Here is a 20000-nt window from a genome sequence, read left to right as displayed (position 1 = left end):
TATCCCCCCGTGAGTCCCGTCAAAATGACCCCTCCCCCTTCCCTCCACACACACACGTCCCAAACCGAAGCTTACATGTGTCCATCGTTTGATGCCTCTCCCCGTCCTCCTTCTCCTCCTTCAAGTCCCCTACTCCTCCTCCTCTTCCTCCAAGTCCCCTACTCCTCCTCCTCTTCCTCCTCCTCCTCCTTTAGTCCTCCACTCGCTAAAGGCCTCTCCTCCTCTCTCTATCTCCACTCCTGATCTCTAATGTCACATTAACCCTCTTGCTCCCAGAGGAAAAGCAAATATACATTCTGAAGATAACAGCTCTGTGAGAGATTCACATCTAACGACTATTTCCCATGTTAACCAAAATATAATTGAGTCTGTAAAACGTCATGACTATTAGCAAACGCTACAAGTGAGCGGGTCGAAGTGCCTTAAATGTGCTTGCTCTATCTGACAAGCAGCCAAGAAAACTAAGGCATTCCTTTCATAATGATCCCTGAACCAAATATTTGATTTAATCTGCGGTACAGGCTCCTGCTGCTCCATTAACCCTAACCCCCTCTCTCCCCCGTCGGCCCCGCAGTACAGGGGCTCCTACAGGATGAGGGTGTACAACAGGCCTGAGATGATGGGCCCGATGATGGAGTTCATGGAGGACTGCCCCAACGTGTACGACCGCTACCACCACCACGACATCTTCTCCTGCCACATCATGGAGGGCTACTGGATCTTCTACGAGCACCCCAACTACAGGGGCCGCCAGTACTTCATGCGCCCCGGCGAGTACAGGGCCTGCAGCGACTGGGGCTGCCACAACCCCATGATCGGCTCCTTCAGGAGGATGAGGAGCAGCGTGTAACTGTTTCACAATAAAAGATGAACCTTTTTTGTTTTCAAACTGAAAAGCGTTTGCGTTGTCTTTTCTGTGATTAACAGCGAAGGCGAAGGGTTACTTGAGTTTTTCCACTGAAGCTAAAGTACTGATAGCCACTGATCAGGATCATTGGCATCAGGATCTTATTGGACAGTGAATATACTATTTACAACAATGTAGTCATTTCGAAAAAACGGTTCACCATAGCAAGATACAGGATAGTCTTAATGACCTCAGTATTGTGTTAAATGCCTTGTTTGACACCAACAGAAACAACCGTCAGATACATGTACATCATACTCTCATTGGCTTTGCTGTGATCACAAATCCTCATTAATTTCTGACATTAATTCCAACATTGATAAAGCCAGGCAGGCAATAGGCGGTAGAGTTGTCCCTCACTATTGTAGCCCGTGTAAAAGTGCAACTGGACACCATTTTCAATGGACAGACAAGAGATTTGACCGAGACAATGCCTCTGCCTGCTGCCCTCACCAGTCCTATGGTGCTGGGCCCGGCTATTGAAACCATAGTGCTGACACCACACAGCCTAACGCTCCACAAAGCCCCTTGATCCCACGGAGGTCTATAAAGAGCCCGGGTCCTGGTCTGAACAACCAAACACAGTCACCATGGCAAAGGTAAGTCGCTCTACTGCTATCTATCGCTTGTGTTTCAACGACTCAATCCACTGTAACGACCTGCCGAACTGCTGCCATCATCCCGAACATGTTGATGGATTTTGTTTTATGGGATGTGTCTGCATGTTGGGGCCAAGGGATAATTTGCAGCTGATGGTCGTATTTTAATAATTATATACAGGCCTACATCAGTTAAGAGGAAGCATGAAGTCAGAGTTCACTCTATAGGTAGAGTTTGTTGTTGTTATTATATTGTTATTAAGGCAGAACTGTTTTCCAGCATTTGATACAGGATGTATCTATCAAAGACTACAGAGCTGCAGTGAGGACACTACAGTTAGTATGTACAGTAAAATAAGTACAAATCAGAGAGGTATTATGGAAATACTTAAAATTCAATAATGTGTAACACTCCTGATTTCAACAAGAACACCTATTTACGAACACATTTAATTTGGGAGTATTATTTTCTGAACTTCTCCGGAGGCTACAATTAATGTGGTGATTTTATGATCTCAAAGGCAATTGCATGTTTGCTACTGTAGGATAGCAGAAATATGAGTAGGCAATAGGCATACACCTAAAATTCTTCCATTTTAAACACCAAAATCACTATAATATTTATAATTATGATCAATGATAAATTCTATCATAATAGCTAGCAGGCGAAAACAAATCTGGTCTGGCTTGTGAAGGCCCTGAGCCTGTACCAACGGTACAAATGGAAGCCCTGGTACAAAGTTGCACCAAACCATCAGTACAACTTTAAAGTTGCGAAACACTGATTCTAACCAAACACCCATTTCCTCTTCCTCCAGATCATCTTTTACGAGGACAAGAACTTCCAGGGCCGTCACTATGAGTGCAGTATCGACTGCTCCGAGATGCACAGCCACGTCAGCCGCTGCAACTCCATCAAGGTGGAGAGCGGCAGCTGGGTGGCCTACGAGAAGTCCAACTACAACGGCTACCAGTACCAGCTGAACAAGGGCGACTACCCCGACTACCAGCGCTGGGCCGGCTTCAATGACTGCATCCGCTCCTGTCGCATGGTGCCTTCCGTGAGTCCAAACCACACCGTTTGAGTTGATGTATAATTGTGTTATTCATTATTTTCACACAAACACACACAGACATACAATGCTTTTCAATTACGTTCTAAAACATAGAAATCGTTTTTTTGACCAATTTGCACACAAGACTGGATTGCAAAAATTGTGTTTGCTTGAAAATCTCTTTCATGACAAAAGAAAAAGAGCAACTACTTAAAGAGCATCTACACATGAGACTACTTTTGTTGGTTTGCTGCCATCTATTGGTTGAACTAAGTAACTACTATGAAATATCTGGTATCTTAGTACAGTTGTACTTCCAATGAGTAAAGCAGTAGCCCTTTGTTGATACTTTAATGTGAGGCATGTTCAATAGAGCTATATTTGCTCGTGGGGATGCAATCCATACAGTTCTCTAAGCACCATTCCTCCTCTTCTTCAGTACCGTGGCAACTTCAAGATCAAGGTGTTCGAGCGCTCAGACTTCATGGGTCAGAACATGGAGCTGAGTGAGGACTGCCCCGACCTGATGGAGCGTTTCCACACCCGCGACATCTCCTCCCTCAATGTGATGGAGGGCTACTGGATGCTCCACGAGCACCCCAACTACAGGGGCCGCCAGTATTTCCTGAGCCCCGGCGAGTACAGGAGGTACAGCGAGTGGGGAAGCTCCAGCCCCACCTTCGGCTCTCTGAGACGCTTCACCGAGCCCATCTGAATCGTCCACCGTAGCCCTTGCCAACCCCCCCCCCCTCCCACAGCTAGCTAGCTAGTTAGCGAAGCTATCTTGCTAGTTTTTGAGCCAAGCTCACTAGTTAATGAAGCTAGCCAGCTAGTTAGCTAGGTACAACACCATTATTTTTTTCGATTGTGGTCTTGCTACCTTGGAACCTCAAACTTTGAACCTTAACATTAGCACGATGATTTGGGGATTAAAGTATGTCTGATGTTAGGGCTTTCAGGGCTGAACCCTCCCCCCCGACCTCTGACCCCTCCCCCCTGTGCTGAACCAAAGCGATGCTAAAGATAATTCACCAATGATGTTAGTCTTGCTTCACTTTGGTGGTCTGGGAACAGCTGTGGTCCCTCCTGTCCTTCCAGAAACTGAATAAAACTTGATGAAAGTCAATTTAAACGAGAATTCTTCTTTTTAACTTTTGAGGTCATGCTGTGTCCCTCCGATTGGTCCGAGGGGAGTGGGGGCGGGACAGGTGGGGGTGGGGGTGGTAGATGTCAAATCCAAGGTTTCACCTTACTCTTGAGGTTCACTGATTGGACGTTGAACAATCACCGGAAAAAACGCTCTCTCTTTCGTACAACAAAATGTAGGAATTCTGCAGGCAGCCCTCCGACCCTGAGCACACACTCCCGCTCACACATCAACAAAGCGGAATTATCAAGGAAACAGTAGCTAATTCTTTGAAGCTTCTTATTAAAGAACAAAAACACATATATCTGAGGAGGACACGCGTGTGGAAATCTTTACCAGATCACATGCCGGCGAGTGGACGCTTGGGGTCCATGAAAGGGAGTGGTATCAGATGCACATCACAGCGCCAGCCAAAGACTCAAAGTGGCCCTGGTTTACGCCCGGAGCGCCGCTCTCTCCCTCATTCTCTCTCAGAACACAGAAGTACACTCCTCATCCATAATTCATCAGCCCAGGATACAGAGCCCTTTCAAAAATAAATATCAATTATTGAAATTGTTAATTAAGACTCTGCGTAATTGGCGAAGATACAGATGAATAAATAACCACTGTGACCATTAATTATTGATTCAGAGAAATTTAAAGCCCAGCAGGGAGGGAATTGGAGACTCTCTTAAGTTCAAGAGCAACAAGAACTCTGAGTTTTGGCCTTGAGTAATGTCCAATTAGACAGATGCCGGCTCTGCAGCGAGAGTCCAGCGATTTGCCCTCGCGCCGTTTGATACCCGCGGAAAAACAAAACCCTGCCGACGCTATGCATCAACATGGTTCGTCATGGGACATCTGATGTGCTGGGGGGGGGGGGGGGGGGCTGAGAAGAGAGGGAGATCAGAAAGAGCCGGGCCCTCTTGTCATAAGTGGGGGATAATCTGAGAGGTTACAGCAGGTCAGGGACTTCATACAAACACCCGCTTAACACAGTCGTGGATTTCAGATGTGGAGGAGCTGGCCTATTGCCGTGCAGTGTGTTGAGGCCTTAGCTTAGAATCTGCAAAACTGTGTCTGTATTAATTAAATAGTACAAGTATATACAGTCAAGCTATTTCGTTTTTTTTTCCCGAATTCGCTATAGTTGAACTTCTTTGTTTTTCTTGTTTTTTATTTAGTTTAATGCTAACATCTCAAAGAGTGAAACACCCAATGTGTTTTTAAGACACAGGGCCACCACGTTGCTGATAAGGCCATGGCTGTGTGTTTATATGTGGTGTTTCTGTAGACTTATGATTAATATTTGCGTTGTTTTTCTTGTTTATGTATTAAGTATTATGTTGTAGCACAGGCAGCTCTCTGGGGTGTGGAGCTTTCATTTATGTTTCAAGACTGCTTTGGGATCCACAAACACAACTTGAGAAAGAGAAAAATTGTTTTACACGTTTCCAGGACAAAAGTAAAAAAGCAGCGCTCTCCGATCGATCTCTGCGTGTTGCCCGGTGAAATATAAAGTGGAGGAAGGCGTTGAAGGCCTTATCATCTCATGAACTATCGTCTGATTTACAGTACCATCTTCTTTTACATTATGGCTAGAAAAGTAATTCCTTAACATCTGTTCATCCTTTTCTTAAACAACTTCAGAATCTTTTTAAAATATGACTAATCGGTTCCTAATGAACAAAAACATCCTCTTATTCGTACCTCCGCTGACAGCAGAGCGCTTCAAAGACAACGCAGCGCAAATTTATCTTATGCTGCATTACAAAGACGAGAGGCATCCCCTGATCTACGGCTATACCTTCTGCCGCAGATTAGACAATGCGTTCAATGGCTCCTCTGCCTCTTTCAGGGGCTCCTTAAGACGCAGTGATAGCGAGTGATGGAAGGGTAAGAAGTGCGTTTTAGAGAATGAATTCTTTAGATGAGAGAAAAAGACAAAGAGAGAGAGAGAGAGAGAGAGAGAGGAGAGAGAGAGAGAGAGAGAGAGAGAGAGGAGAGAGAGAGAGAGAGAGAGAGAGAGAGAGAGGGGGGGGGGGGGTGAAGGGGAGGATGGAGGAGAGAGAACAGCCAGAAAGCACATTGCGCCTGTGGTTCCGTTCTTCCGTCTCAGTTCTCTTGTCTCTTCCCTCGCTTCGTTCCTGATGGCTGGGTAATTAAACCTCGGTAGTATTGTCTTTGCTCTTCCCTCGCCCCACTTGCAGCGCGGAAAATCCCCCCATGGGCAACTTTAAAAAGAGCCCTTCTTCCAGACAGATGTTTTTTCAGATCCACACCACTTCTCTCCCATTAATTTGTGTTCTTTGTGGGGGAAAAAGAAGAAGAAGAAAAAAAAGACCATAGCCAGGACAAGAGACGAAACATATGGGACAAGAAAAGCAAAGGAATCTCCGACATTTCATCTGCAACAATCAAAGCCGGCGCCAAAGAAAAGAGAATCCAAATATTCTTTTTCAACAAAACTTTTTTTATTTTTACATAAGAGGCGGATAAATTAATACCCGGGCCGCCGCCTTAGTGAGGCGGCGTCAGACGGTAGCTCGCAGGCTGCAGGCGAGCGCCGCTTGATGTCAAGACGGCTAAGTCCTGCCCTTCAAGGTTAAAGCGCGGAGCCGAGCGTCAATTACACTTCTGTTGTGTTGCAGGCGTTTCACACGCTCAGCCGTTCAGACAAGCAGAACAACCCTTCAAGAGAAAGGGCATGTAGTGGTGATGAATGATTAGGTATAAGCCGACATAGCTGGCATCTCTAACAGATTTCTGGCCTTTATAATATGAATTCAACTACTAACCAGTGACTCATTCCTATGAACATTGAGGAATACACAGAAATTCAGCATAAATACAAAATTATCTTCAAGTATTGACCATAACTTCGTCGGCCAAGGAGCTGGCAATCCAAAGTACAGTAGGACCCACATTCTAACACACAACCACAGCAAAACAATACACCAAACATAATGAGTCTGCTATGGGGGTAGTATGAATACAGAGGTAGAACAAAGATATCTGAGTGGAATCAATAACAATGCTCATATAAACTACATTTCCCCTCTTGCCCCACTCGTTATGGTAAAACATGTCCGTTATTAACACTGATGACTAAAAGCTTTTCTGGGGTAGAATTATATCACGCTCAAAGCCCCATTGGAAATCCAACACCAAACACATTATAAAGTACTGTAAAATACTGTTAGACTATTCAGCTGAAGCAGTTTTTTTAAGTAATTTCTCTCCGAGCAATAATAAAGTATCCATCTAATCCAACTGTTACCTCCAGGTCCGAGTACTTCGAGAGAGACTGAGCACTGCACTGGAACATAGCCCAGTATTAGACAGGGTTCACCACCAAATGATGCTGAGGTAGAATTAGATCTTTGTGCACTCTAACTCCATAAATAGGAGTGTGTGTGTGTGTGTGTGTTTGTGAAGGGAGAGAGGGGGGGGTCAAGTTGTGCTACAGGAGTAGGTCTTTGGTGCTTGCACTTCTAAACTTCACACTGATGTGCATACCTGTGCGTGTGTGTGTGTGTGTGTGTGTGTGTTCCTGAGTCTCGTCTGTGTGCATGGATGAGGCCCTGTATACATGAACGGTTTGAATCTATTTTCAAATCACGATTTGAAAACGGACGGGTGCGTTTGTTGATGTGAATGGGCCTTATTTTATATTATTATCATAACGTGTGCGGGGAAAGGACGAGATCGCGGGTACAAGCGGCCGAGATGAGTTTTCTCAGAAGGGTGGCTGGCGTCTCCCTTAGGGATAGGGTGAGAAGCTCAGCCATCCGTGAGGAACTTGGATTAGAGCCGCTGCTCCTTTACTTGGAAAGGAGTCAGCTGAGGTGGTTCGGGCATCTGGTAAGGATGCCCACTGGGCGCCTTCCTTGGGAGGTGTTTCAGGCACGTCCAGTGGGGAGGAGACCTCGGGAAGACCCAGGACTAGGTGGAGAGATTATATCTCAACACTGGCCTGGGAACGCCTCGGGATCCCCCCGTCAGAGCTGGTGAATGTGGCCCGGGAAAGGGAAGTCTGGGGCCCCCTGCTTGAGCTGCTCCCCCCGCGACCCGACCCCGGATAAGCGGACGAAAATGAGATGAGATGGGAGATTTGAAAACGGTTGTGCGACCAGGGTGCAAAGAGATGTTAACTCTGTCCACACGGGCCGGAGCGGTCGCACGAGAGATGCAGATAACCGCTTCATTCCAGCTGTCCAGTCACCAATGTCTACCAATATCGTCAACCAATGTACGGGTATCATCCAAATGTATCCGAAACCTTTGCTTCACAGCCTTCGCCGTTTCTCATTCTACGATTCTGAAATTCCTAGCTCCTTCATTTCTATCGTTGGCCATAATCCAAAGCAACGTCAACTTTTACAGAACAAGGTCTCTACGTCTCCACCCCTTCACAGAGATTTTGAAAAACCATGGATGTGGTTCAAACCTGGAACCTGTGTGTGTGTGAGTGAGCGCATGAGGGATCTCTAAACCCCTGTGGACTGTAAACAGGCTAGCAGGCGACGGCGGTGAGCGCGTTGTGCCTTTCGTGAAAACAGACGAGGTCAAGGCACATTGTAGATTCAAAATGGTCAAAGAATCCATCACTGTTCTCTTGTGTAAGCAGAGCCTGAGTGTGGCCGTGGATATATGAGTGCCTGTGTGTGCGTGTGCGTGCGTGCGTGCGTGCGTGCGTGCGTGCGTGCGTGCGTGCGTGCGTGCGTGCGTGCGTGCGTGCGTGCGTGCGTGCGTGCGTGCGTGCGTGCGTGCGTGCGGGCGTGTGTGCGGGGGCGCCGAAAAGGGGGGGTAAAGGAGACGGATTCTAGGGGCCCATGATGGAGGGGGGCCCAGAGAGGCCCCTAATGATGATGAAATTATAATACAGAAGGCCCTGTAAAGATTATTTTCATGGGGCCCAAAATCCCTAGCGGCGCCCCTGCGTGTATGTGTGTGTGTGTGTGTGTGTGTGTGCATGTGTGCGCGCGTGCGCGTGTGCGCGTCTGTGCGTGTGTGCGTGTGTCCGTGTGCGTGTGCGTGTGTGTGTGTGTGTGTGTGTGTGCGGTCCGGTCGGCAGCCCTAGTTGGCGTCCCTCTGGCCGGCAGGGGGCGGGGTCAGGGGGAGGGTCTCATGGAGGTAGGTCAGGGAGCCGCTCTCTGAGAAGTCTGCGGCCGTGTGCCCCCCCCCCCGCAGCACCCACTTGGTGGTCAGCAGGCCCTCCAGACCCACGGGGCCCCGCGCGTGGATACGGGCCGTGCTGATCCCCACCTCGGCCCCTGGAGGAGGGGGGGGGGGGACACATTAACTCCATGGTAACGTAATTCAATTATGGTTATGTAACTACGCAATGGTATTGTAACTAAAGTAACTAGTGTTATGTAACTAAAACTGGTCAAGTGATTACATTACTTATCTATAGTAATGTATTGTAATGAAACTAATGTAATGTATGTGACTGCCTTAGGTAATTAAGATAAAAAATATTGTAATGTAATTTACAGTGACTTATAGTAAATATATAGCTGAGAAGAAGGTACCCAGTCCGAAGCGGTAGCCGTCAGCGAATCGCGTGCTGGCGTTCCAGAACACACAGGCGCTGTCCAACTGCTGAAGGAACTTCTCCGCTGTTTCCTCTGAAATTCAACCAATCGGGAATCAGTATGACACAACAAACGGTCAATCAGTATACTGAAGAGGAAACTGAAGTAATACGGTTAAAAAAAACAAAAACACAAATCGTTTAGTATCATGAATAACAAAGTTGAACACATTGTCTGTGATTACAGCAGTGGGTACAGTGTTTGATCACTAGAGGGCAGCCTCCCCCCAGAGTTAACCAGACTGGAGACCAATTGACGAAACTGACCCTTTCACAAACAGTGCAGGCATAAGAGTATTAAAAGTAATTTTCCAATCTTCCGTTTCCATGTTTCCCTTTCTCGATGCCATCCCGTCAGAAACCGGCCAGAACGGGTTTGTGCGGCCCTACCGTTCTCGGTGACGATGGCGTCGGTGTGGGAGCTGCCGTACTTCTGGATGTGCTGCACGGCCTCCTGCAGGCTGTCCACCACCTCCAGGCTGCACTCCAGGGCCCCGTACTCGGAGCGCAGCGACGGGGCCTCCGAGGGCCCGAAGGTCAGGTAGGACGCGAAGCTCGGCCCCGCGTGGATCTTCACCTAAACACACACACACACACACACATGCACACACACACACACACACGCGCACACAACCCCACACACACACAAACACACACAAACACACACACACACGCACACACACGCACATGCACACACACACACGCACACACACACACACACACACACACACACACACACACACACACACACACACACACACACACACACACACACACACACACACACACACACACACACGCACAGAGCCCAGACAACACACACGTTCAGTCGATGCATCATTGTATTGGAGGCTTTATTGGGCCCTGAATACAGACCGTGATTTGATGGCAGATAGTAAGCCCCAGACGACGTTTTGCGATTGCAGTTAAATATTGCCAAATTGAAGTGTGAGCCAAGTCAAGGCGTGTGTGTGTTTTTGTGTGCGAAGTGTGAAGCCAGGTGTGTAAATCTGTGTTAGCTAAGGAACAATATTTGCTTTTGAACGTGAAGCAGTGTGTGGCTGAGTATCAGCTATCTTGGACATTGCTTTTCTTGGTCGACAGTTTTATCTAAGAGACACACTTTGCGTGTGTGTGTGTGTGTGTGTGTGTGTGTGTGTGTGTGTGTGTGTGTGTGTGTGTGTGTGTGTGTGTGTGTGTGTGTGTGTGTGTGTGTGTGTGTGAGCAGCTCAGCGTTAGCCTTACCTGCTCGGTCCGCAGCATGTCTATGATCTGGTCGAAGAGCGGCGTGCGCAGGATGTCTCGGTGGATCAGCAGCGTCTCCATGGCGTTGCAGGCCGCCGGGTAATCACACTTGGAGTCCCTGACTGAACGGACATGTCACTCAACCACTGAGAGACCATCATTCATAGCACACTGCTCTCAGAGGTCAGAGGTCATCTCATCATGGGCTGTGGGATGGGAAGCTATGTGTGTGTGTGTGTGTGTGTGTGTGTGTGTGTGTGTGTGTGTGTGTGTGTGTGTGTGTGTGTGTGTGTGTGTGTGTGTGTGTGTGTGTGTGTGTGGCTGACCGATCTTGAGGACCTTCTCGGGGCTGGCCTCTGCGTCCACGTACACGTGGCAGACCCCCTCGCTGTGGCCCAGCACGGGGATGCCCCGCGCCGCGCGCTGGATCTCCCGCACCAGCTGGGACGAGCCCCGCGGGACGATCAGGTCTACCATCCTGTCCAGACGGCACAGGTCCTCCACCTCCTCCCTGGTGCTCACCTGCACACACACACACACACACACACACACACACACACACACACACACACACACACACACACACACACACACACACACACACACACACACACACACACACACACACACACACACACACACAGGAACAAACATTCGTACACATTGATGCATGAATACACACAAAACCATAGTGGAAAGATAAATAAATCTTGTTTGTTGGCTTTAACACTCTCTGTGTGTAGTTGTCATGGGTCTATTACTCTCCTTCCTTCCTCTCCCTTTCCTCCCTCCTTTCTTTCTTCCTTCCTTCCTACCTCAATCCTTCCCACATTCCGTCTCCCTCCCTCCCCTCCCTCCCTCTCTCCCAAACCGTTCCATTCCATTCCATTATAATTCTTGCCGGTACATCACTCCCGATCATCATTCCCAACCGAACATACGACACAAAACACAATGTTTTCCAGCGCAGTTTCAAAGCGCAGGAAGTGGGCAACAGGAAGCGGTCCTCACCAGCTGCACGGCCTCGCCGACGCCGTGCAGCGCCAGCGCCTCCTGGCTGAGCTGGTGGAGGAGGCGGTTGGAGTGGGCCGCCTCCTTCCCGCCCTTCAGCAGCAGGGCGTTGCCGCTGGCGATGGCCAGCGCGGACACCTGAGCGGAGAGGAGGGGGGGGGAGGGGGGGGGAATGAGGTTGAGAACAGCTTTTCTTAAAACTCTGCCACACACAGAACAGTGAGCCCACCTGTAGGCAATGATCACAGGCCAAACATCAATATTTGGACCTTTGAGACTGTAATGGTGATTAAGGGCTATACAAATACAATTTAATCAAATTTAATTCAGAAGAATCCAACATTTAGATTTGGGTAGAATGGAAAGGATGGAGAACCAAACCCAAACTCCCCCTGGACATTGGTTTGCATTGCAGAGGCCAACACATGCTGATGCATTCAAGACCTGTGACTGGCTGATAGTCTCCTGCTGATGAAGCATTGATAGGACACACCCGCCCGCCGCTTATTGCAAGGGAATTAAAGGGGCCGGGTTAACCAACGCGAACAAACCCGAAAGCTTCAATTAAATACTGGGGTCAGTGCATTTTGTTGCCCCTTACATATGCACGCCTAGAGCTATGCCTTGAGCCAACATCAAATTGATGAAAAATTTAAAATATATAAATAGAGAATGATCCCAATGAGTGGGTTGCTTGTTCATACTGCGCCTAATGTTCCCTTGCCCCAAAGGTACCCCAACATTGAGGGGTCATTGCCTGAATAAGAACCACTCCAGTAACCCCCCTCCCCCCCCGGGGGCGCTACGCGGGGCAGGGGTCCTCCGGGGGGGGGGGGGGGGGGCCTACCTGGGGGAGGCAGTCGGGCCGGGCCTCGAAGATGACGAGCAGCACCCCGATGGGCACGGAGACCTGCTCCAGCTCCAAGCCCGAGGCCAGCCGGGTCCGCCTCAGCACGCGGCCCACGCTGTCCCGGGCCGCCACGGCGATCTGCCGCAGGCCCAGGGCCAGGCTGCCCAGCTTGGCCGGGGAGAGGGCGAGGCGCTCCAGCATGGCGGGGGACAGCTGGCCTGGGGGAGGGGGGGGGGGCTTTAGCGGTCGTGTTCCTTTAGGTCTTTTAATGGGATGATGATGACAGGAGGGAATCGTCGGCTAACGTTGTTTGTTTCGATGAAATTAATTCAAAGAAAATGTTTCATGATAAAAAGGTATAAATCTACTATTGTACAAAGAGGAGCTCAGACGATGAATAAATCCAGCGGGGTCCAAATTACCCTTATAAGAGGGACTGTTTCAAATGGCTTCTTAATGACAGCGTCCGGATCCATCCCCCCCCCCCCCCGCCCCGTTACCTATGCTGACGGCCAGGTCCATGTCCATCTTGTTGGCTGCCATGATCTCCTCTCTCCTCTCCATGAGCAGATCAGCCAGTTTGCAGATGATCTCACTCCTCTGGAAACAACACGCAGTTAGTGGGTCTCACCAGCAGAGGTCAGCGTTTCCCCACACAGCAGAGCTCATGGTGGAGAGAATCTGACTACACACACTACGACATTTCCATGCTTCCAGTTCACCTTTATATACATCCAAATAATATATTTCTATACATACGGTACATTTGTAGTCATCACGCGTCACATGGTGTGAGCATAGCGTCGTCGTGGTTACCTGGTGCGGTTGGAGGGAGGCCAGGGTGCGTCCAGCGTTGCGGGCCCCCTCTGTCTGCTGCTCCACCGTGGGGCCTGAGGGCGGGAGGACACACACACACACACACACACACACACACACACACACACACACACACGCACACACACACACACATGGATTGTGTTAAGATAGTCACAGGTAGATACAGACCGGTCGATACTGGCTGAGAAGGGTGACTCACCGGCGGGTTTGACCTCGGAGAAGAAGGTGCCCACCTTCTTCCCCTCGACGATGTCGGTGATGACGTGCCCCGTCACCTTGGGGAGCGTCCCGTTGGCGATGACCACCGAGGTGCCGCCCTGCAGCGCCCAGAGGGCCGCTTTCACCTGCCACACACCAGGTCAGGGTGGAGCATGTTGGAGATAAGATGTGAAGGTATCAGGTCGGAAGGATAGGTTAAGGTATCAGGTCATAAGGTTATGTTTAGGTATCAGGCTAGAGAGGGTTATGTTTAGGTATCAGGCTAGAGAGGGTTATGTTTAGGTATCAGGTCATAAGGTTATGTTTAGGTATCAGGCTAGAGAGGGTTATGTTTAGGTATCAGGTCAGAGAGGGTTGTGTTTAGGTATCAGGTCAGAGAGGGTTGTGTTTAGGTATCAGGTCAGAGAGGGTTATGTTTAGGTATCAGGTCAGAGAGGGTTATGTTTAGGTATCAGGTCAGAGAGGGTTGTGTTTAGGTATCAGGTCAGAGAGGGTTATGTTTAGGTATCAGGTCAGAGAGGGTTGTGTTTAGGTAAAAAGCCAGGCAATGTGCAAGCAATTTGCATCATACTAACTTTAGTATAAATTGCTTGGCGTTCATGATGTCTGTGTAGTTGAAATCTTAAGAAAACGGCCAATCTTAAGATTTCAACTACACAGACATCATGAACGTCAAGCAATTTATACTAAAGTCTAGGGAAATGGGATAGGTAAAGGTCAAAGCAATGTATTCTGGCTACCAGTAGGCGAATATGATAAAGTACCATATTGTAGAAAATAATTTGTTCTTATGCAACATTTATAGTCAAGTTAAGGGGAGTTTAGCTGAGTTTGGTTAAGAGTCGAGGTAGATTACATTAACCCTGGATAGTGTGGGTAACCTGTGGGTTTAGTGGCTGTACCTTGGCCTCCATGCCTCCGATCCCCACCCTGGACTTGGTTCCGTAGGTGATGGACTGCTGATCACCGGGGTAGAAGATATCGATCAGCTTTGCGTCGTCGGTCCCGGGGGGGCTGTCGTACAAACCTGGGCCATCAACACAGGGCTTAAGAACTCTTGAGGGACTCCATTGTGTGAACCCACTAGTGATGGGCATTGTTGAGACATATCCCTGTCTGTTTCTGAGGTTTGACTGTTGGTCAAAGTTCCACATCGACTTCGGGGGAATCCAGATACAGTCATTAAGTCATTATAGTCATTAAGGATCAGGTAGGTGTTAGGGCTTCTTGCTCAAGGACGCCTGGGGTGATGGAACCGAGAACCTGACCTCTGGAAGTTTAACCTCGTAACAAGTATATTGTTAATGTATTTGTAAATGGATGGTTGTATTGTACACAAATGCTACTCCTGTCGACATGAAATGCTCTATGGAAAGTATGCCTTCATTGATTGGCTGACCACCACACATAGCTCTCTCCTTGTTTGTTTAAAGTCAGCCCAGTAAGTGTTCTTCTATCACCATCCGTGCGGCAGCTTCCCCCCCAGCCTTCCTTATATTGACCCATCGGCAGCCAACTCAGCAGATGAAGACAGCCGGTATCTGTTTATCTAGTCCACACCACCCCTGAGTGTTTTCCCCCAATGGACAGATGGTGTTGATACCCAACCGAAACAGAGGAGGGGGGAGGGAGGGGAGGGAGGGGAGGGAGGGGAGGAGAGAGGAGAGGAGAGAGGAGAGGAGAGAGGAGAGGAGAGGGGAGGAGAGAGGAGAGGAGAGGAGAGGGGAGGAGAGAGGAGAGAAGAGAGGAGAGGAGAGGGGAGGAGAGAGGAGAGGAGAGGAGAGGGGAGGAGAGAGGAGAGAGGAGAGGAGAGGAGAGGGGCGAAAGGAGAGAGGGGGAGAGGAGAGGAGAGGGGAAGGAGAGGAGAGGAGGGGAGGGGAGAGGAGGGAGGAGAGGAGAGGAGAGGGGGTGAAAGGAGAGAGGGGGAGGAGAGGAGAAGAGAAGAGGGGAGAGGAGAAGAGGAGAGGTGAGATAAGGAGAGGAGGGGAGGGGAAAAGGAGAAGAGTTTAGGGGAGAGGGAGAGAGATGAGATGAGATGAGGTGAGAGGAGGGGGACAGGAGGGGACAGAAGGAGAGGAGAGGAGGAGGGAAGAGAGAAGGGGAGGAGAGGAGAGGAGATGGGTCTGAGGGGGGGCTGACCTACGTACCCTCCACGTCGGACAGAGCGATGAGCAGGTCTGCCCTCATCTCCACCGCGAGTCGTGCGGCCAGGCTGTCATTATCCTTGATGCTGATCACCTGGCAGACAGGGTGAGGGGTGAGGGGTGAGGGGAGAGGAGGGAGGAGTGAGGGACACAGCGGGAGGGGGGGGGGGGGGGCGGGGGGTCTTGGAGATTAAGCTCACTCTCCGACTCTAATGTTATTCTGCACCCTGCCGTTCCGCACGGTCAACACTCGGATCTTTAATCACGCATGACAAACGGAGACTACGACTACACCATCCCGACCTCAAAACGTACCACCCCACCACCACCACCACCACCACCCCACCACCACCACCACCACCCCACCACCACCCCACCACCACCACCACCACCACCACCACCACCACCACCACCACCCACCACCACCACCACCCACCACCACCACCACCAACACCACCACCACCACCCCACCACCACCACCACCACCACCACCACCACCACCACCACCAACCACCACCACCACCACCACCACATCACCTCCTTCTCCACGTCCTTCCCCTTCTCCTTGAAAAAACCTCCATCACCTCCTCCACCAACACCAGTACCTCCTCCTCCACCCCTCCTACACCACCACCACCAACACCGCCACCACAACCTCCTCCCCCGGCCACCACCACAACCTCCTCCCCCGGCCACCACCACCTCCTCCTCCTCCTCCTCCTCCTCCTCCTCCTCCTCCTCCTCCTCCTCCCGGCCGGTCCCTCCACCCCATGGCGACAGTACCCACATTTACCCCCTGGAGGTCGCTGTTGGCTCGGGCGGGGGCACCACCGCGTCGTTGGTGTTGATGATGGGCACGATGTTCATCCGCAGCAGCTCCTGCAGCGTGCTGTTCAGGTTCCGCCGTTTCTGGTCGTCGTGGAAATCCAGGTTGGTCACCAGGATCTGGGCGGGGGGGGGGGGGGGGGGGGGGTTAGGAAGAGGAAATACTCATTTGTTTGTGAATGTAGCAAAGCACAATAAAAACATCTTCAATATAGAGTTTACACATCATAAAAGCACAACAGCCTTTAACACGTACACTTAAATCTGTTTTACTTCTACAGACATGTCTGTTTTTTATAAATACAATTACCTCTTCATATTTTGTTGGTGCTTATCGTTGGCTGTAGGTAGTTGTATTTGCAAATTTATGGTTTTTCATCCAATCCACAATCTTTACCAAACAAACAAGGACTTTAACTTTAGATTTATATCAGATAGATTCACTATTTATTTTTTTAGTTTGGTACAACTAAACGAAACGTTGTTACTCGCAGACCAACATACAATAACACATATGTAGTGTAGCAGCTGGCTCTATATGCATGAACGAGACTCTTAGGACCCCTGCTGTACACACTGAGGCTGTGAGCGTGGGTTACCTGTGCTGTGCAGGTGCTGTACTGTGTGAACATGGCCTCATAGAGCGCCATCAGTCCACTCTGGCCCGCCGCCGCGCACGCACGCGCCTCCAACAGCGGCATCGACTGCAACACATCGACCAATCAGAGACCACGTCAGAGTTATTAGGCCAGCCCCCCGGCTCAGAGACTCGATCAGAAAGCCGGTCATGTCTGTCTCTATTGTGTGGACGTAGCTATTACGCTTAGCCGGCTGAGCCTAGGAGGTACAGCAGGCTGCTAGTTCGATCTCCGGCTAGCGGCTATCCTCCTAGCGAGTGTTGAGGTATCCCTGAGCAAGACACCTCACCCTAAATGATCCCAATGAGTTGGCTGTTGCCTTGCACGGTTGATTCCACTGTCGCTTTGGATCAAAGCGGCTGCTAAAAGCCCTGAATGTAAATGTAATGTAAATGTCAGTAAAAGGAAACATGACATGCAACATTATCTAACATTTCTGGTTGATTTCGATATAAATTGCTTCATCAAAAATGTTTTTGTTTTCTAAAAGGAATACAAATAGTTCCGAACTACTACATTCGGCTGGGAATTGCTTCCTAGTCAATCAATGGCGCGTGCTACCCTTCGCATGAATCACATAAACGTGACCCGAAGGCCCATGTAACGGCAAGGTGAGTCCTCTTCAGTTGAGCCCTGATGCCCGCCAGACCAGACCGGCCCTACCATGTCCTTGAGCTGGTTCTGTCCGGAGTGCAGCGCCTGCCGGACGCTCTGGGAGAGCAGGATCTCGTGGCGGAGTCGCTGCTTGCCGAAGGCCACCGCCCCGCTGGTCACGATCATCATCTCCCGGCCCTGGTTCTGCAGCATGGCCACCTGGGGGACAGAAGGCCCGTTGGGTCGCAACTCTTGCCGATGCACAGAACCTCCGTTTCGTTTCATACAGAACGAAAATCGCCGGTTTTGGGGGGAGAGAGGACAGAACGACTAGACTTCGGTATCTGTTTGGTTCTTGCCGAGCGAGCCATGTTTATAAATGGGTCACGCTGCAAACGCAACACTGTGTTAGCCGCGCTCTAACGCTACTATGGAGCAGGAGTGCATGAGGTACTTCACTATACATTTTTCATAAACATTCAAGTAAATGATTGGACTTTCGAGGTTTGTGTAGTGACATTTGAAAAAACTTTAAGCAGAAGTATTCTGTGCATTGCTTAATGACAACACCAAAATATTTAACATTTAATCCATATAGTAGTCACTACCCAACAACTTAAGAGAACTTAGGTGATGTAAAAGGTCAGGCAGAGGTCGCGAGGCCTCACCTGCTCCACGATGGAGGCCAGTCTGCCCAGGGCCAGGCCGCACTCGTCGCCCCGGGTTACCACCGCGCTGCCCAGCTTCACCACGATCCTCTTGGCCTGCCGCAGCTCCCCGCGGTGGGCGAAGGGCCCGCCGTGGACGGCCCGGAGCGGCCCTGCGCAGACAGAAGCTCACCGGGTCAGACCCAGACGTAGCCTGTTCATTGTTTCGGCTCAGGTTTCAGTTTATTTGTTGTTAAAGAAACTAATAAAGTAGAAATCAGGAATTGCTTGATTTTTCTCAATTTCTCCAGCCTAGATAAAAAAGAATAACCATGAAAAGATTATTATTTAGTTTTTTTAGAAATCACCACCGAATTGTAATTCAAGAACGTTGTCGGACTCGGTTATAGGTTATGGATCACTTTTTGTACCATTGAATCAAATGTAGATTTGTACGAAATCTTGAATATTTCAACCTGTTATGCAAATTGTATTTATTTATTAATAGTTAACAAATGACATGCTAAAGAAATGTAGTATTTGTTACAGTGAGAACTGATTACATTTATATAGGTCTGAATTCAATCCAAACAAATACTACAAAGTTATATGACCGTCAAGTCACACACTATCTCCAGCCCTTTATTGAAGAAGTGTCCTAATGCACACAGATACTGGCTGTCTGCACTCAACGCATCTGATGACGATAATACCCCCACCCCCCCTGACCCAGCGTTACCCGGGGCAACCGTGTGCAGACGGCAGACTGCCACATCAGCAGGTTACACAGAATGACCACGCTGACTACACACTTCTTCTCTGGAGCACTGGAGCGAGAGACAGAGGGGGAGAGAGAGAGAGGGGGAGAGAGTGAGGGGGAGAGAGAGGGGGGGGGGAGAGAGAGAGAGAGAGCAGCAACACCAGAAAGAAAGAATGAAAGACAGATGGACAAACCGACAGACACAGTGCGACATACAGGGTGAGAAAAATTGGATGGAGAGAGGAGGGCAAGTGAGTAAGGGAGAATGTAAGGGAGAGAGAAGAGAGGAGGGAGAGAGGGGAGGACAGAGAGAGAAAGGGAGAGGGAGTAAAGAAGAGAGAGAGGGGAGAGAGAGAGCGCTACTATGGCAAAACACGAGTGTCTGACCTCTGCCCTTACCCTCATAACAGAACATATAGGCCACTGGATCAATCACTAGAACAATGACACTAGGACTGCACTTAAAACTACAACCGGGACTTTAAACATTTGAACTGATCTTCACTTAATGCGTTAGCACTGAGCGAGCGACGTGCTTCAGCACGCTATCAGCTGGTGGGCCGGTGAGCCTGGGAGCTTGCCTTGTGTCTGTGGTGGGGAGACCTCCTGGTGGCCCCGAGTCAGAGACCCAGAGACCAGCCGCAGCCGGGGGCACAGAGACAGCCTCTGCAACAGCATGGTCGCACCCCCTCTGCACCACACGCAGACCCTGGAGAGGGGGAGAGGGGGGAGAGGGGGAGGGGGGAGAGGTAGTTATTAACCAATGAATGTATTGCAATGCTAAAATTGTTGAGCCACACATTTTGTCTGTCCTGCAAATAAACCCTTTGAGGAAAAATTTAGAGACACAGGAAAGATAGTGGGACAGACATAATCAGAGAGAGACGTACATGATGTATGTATGTATGTATGTATGTATGTATGTATGTATGTATGTATGT

General features: G+C 49.5%; 1 protein-coding gene and 1 pseudogene across 1 annotated transcript in view; one reads left to right on the top strand and one right to left on the bottom strand.

Moving 5' to 3' along the window:
* LOC130371857 (beta-crystallin A3-like) overlaps positions 1-3276 on the top strand; it is a 4328-nt gene extending 1052 nt beyond the window's left edge. Inside the window, exons 2-5 of the mRNA XM_056577717.1 lie at positions 1-9; positions 575-846; positions 2309-2567; positions 3001-3276. The exon at positions 1-9 is cut by the window's left edge and continues 261 nt beyond it. Coding sequence (XP_056433692.1) covers positions 1-9; positions 575-846; positions 2309-2567; positions 3001-3276 — 816 coding nt within the window. The remainder of the gene's footprint in view (positions 10-574; positions 847-2308; positions 2568-3000) is intronic.
* Positions 3277-8769: 5493 nt separating this feature from the next.
* Positions 8770-17871, bottom strand: LOC130371506 (delta-1-pyrroline-5-carboxylate synthase-like; annotated as a pseudogene).
* Positions 17872-20000: the final 2129 nt, after the last annotated feature.

This window comes from Gadus chalcogrammus, chromosome 18 (assembly GCF_026213295.1).
Source record: "Gadus chalcogrammus isolate NIFS_2021 chromosome 18, NIFS_Gcha_1.0, whole genome shotgun sequence".
NCBI classification, from domain to species: Eukaryota; Metazoa; Chordata; class Actinopteri; order Gadiformes; family Gadidae; genus Gadus; species Gadus chalcogrammus.
This window is presented reverse-complemented; position numbering and strand designations above follow the sequence as displayed.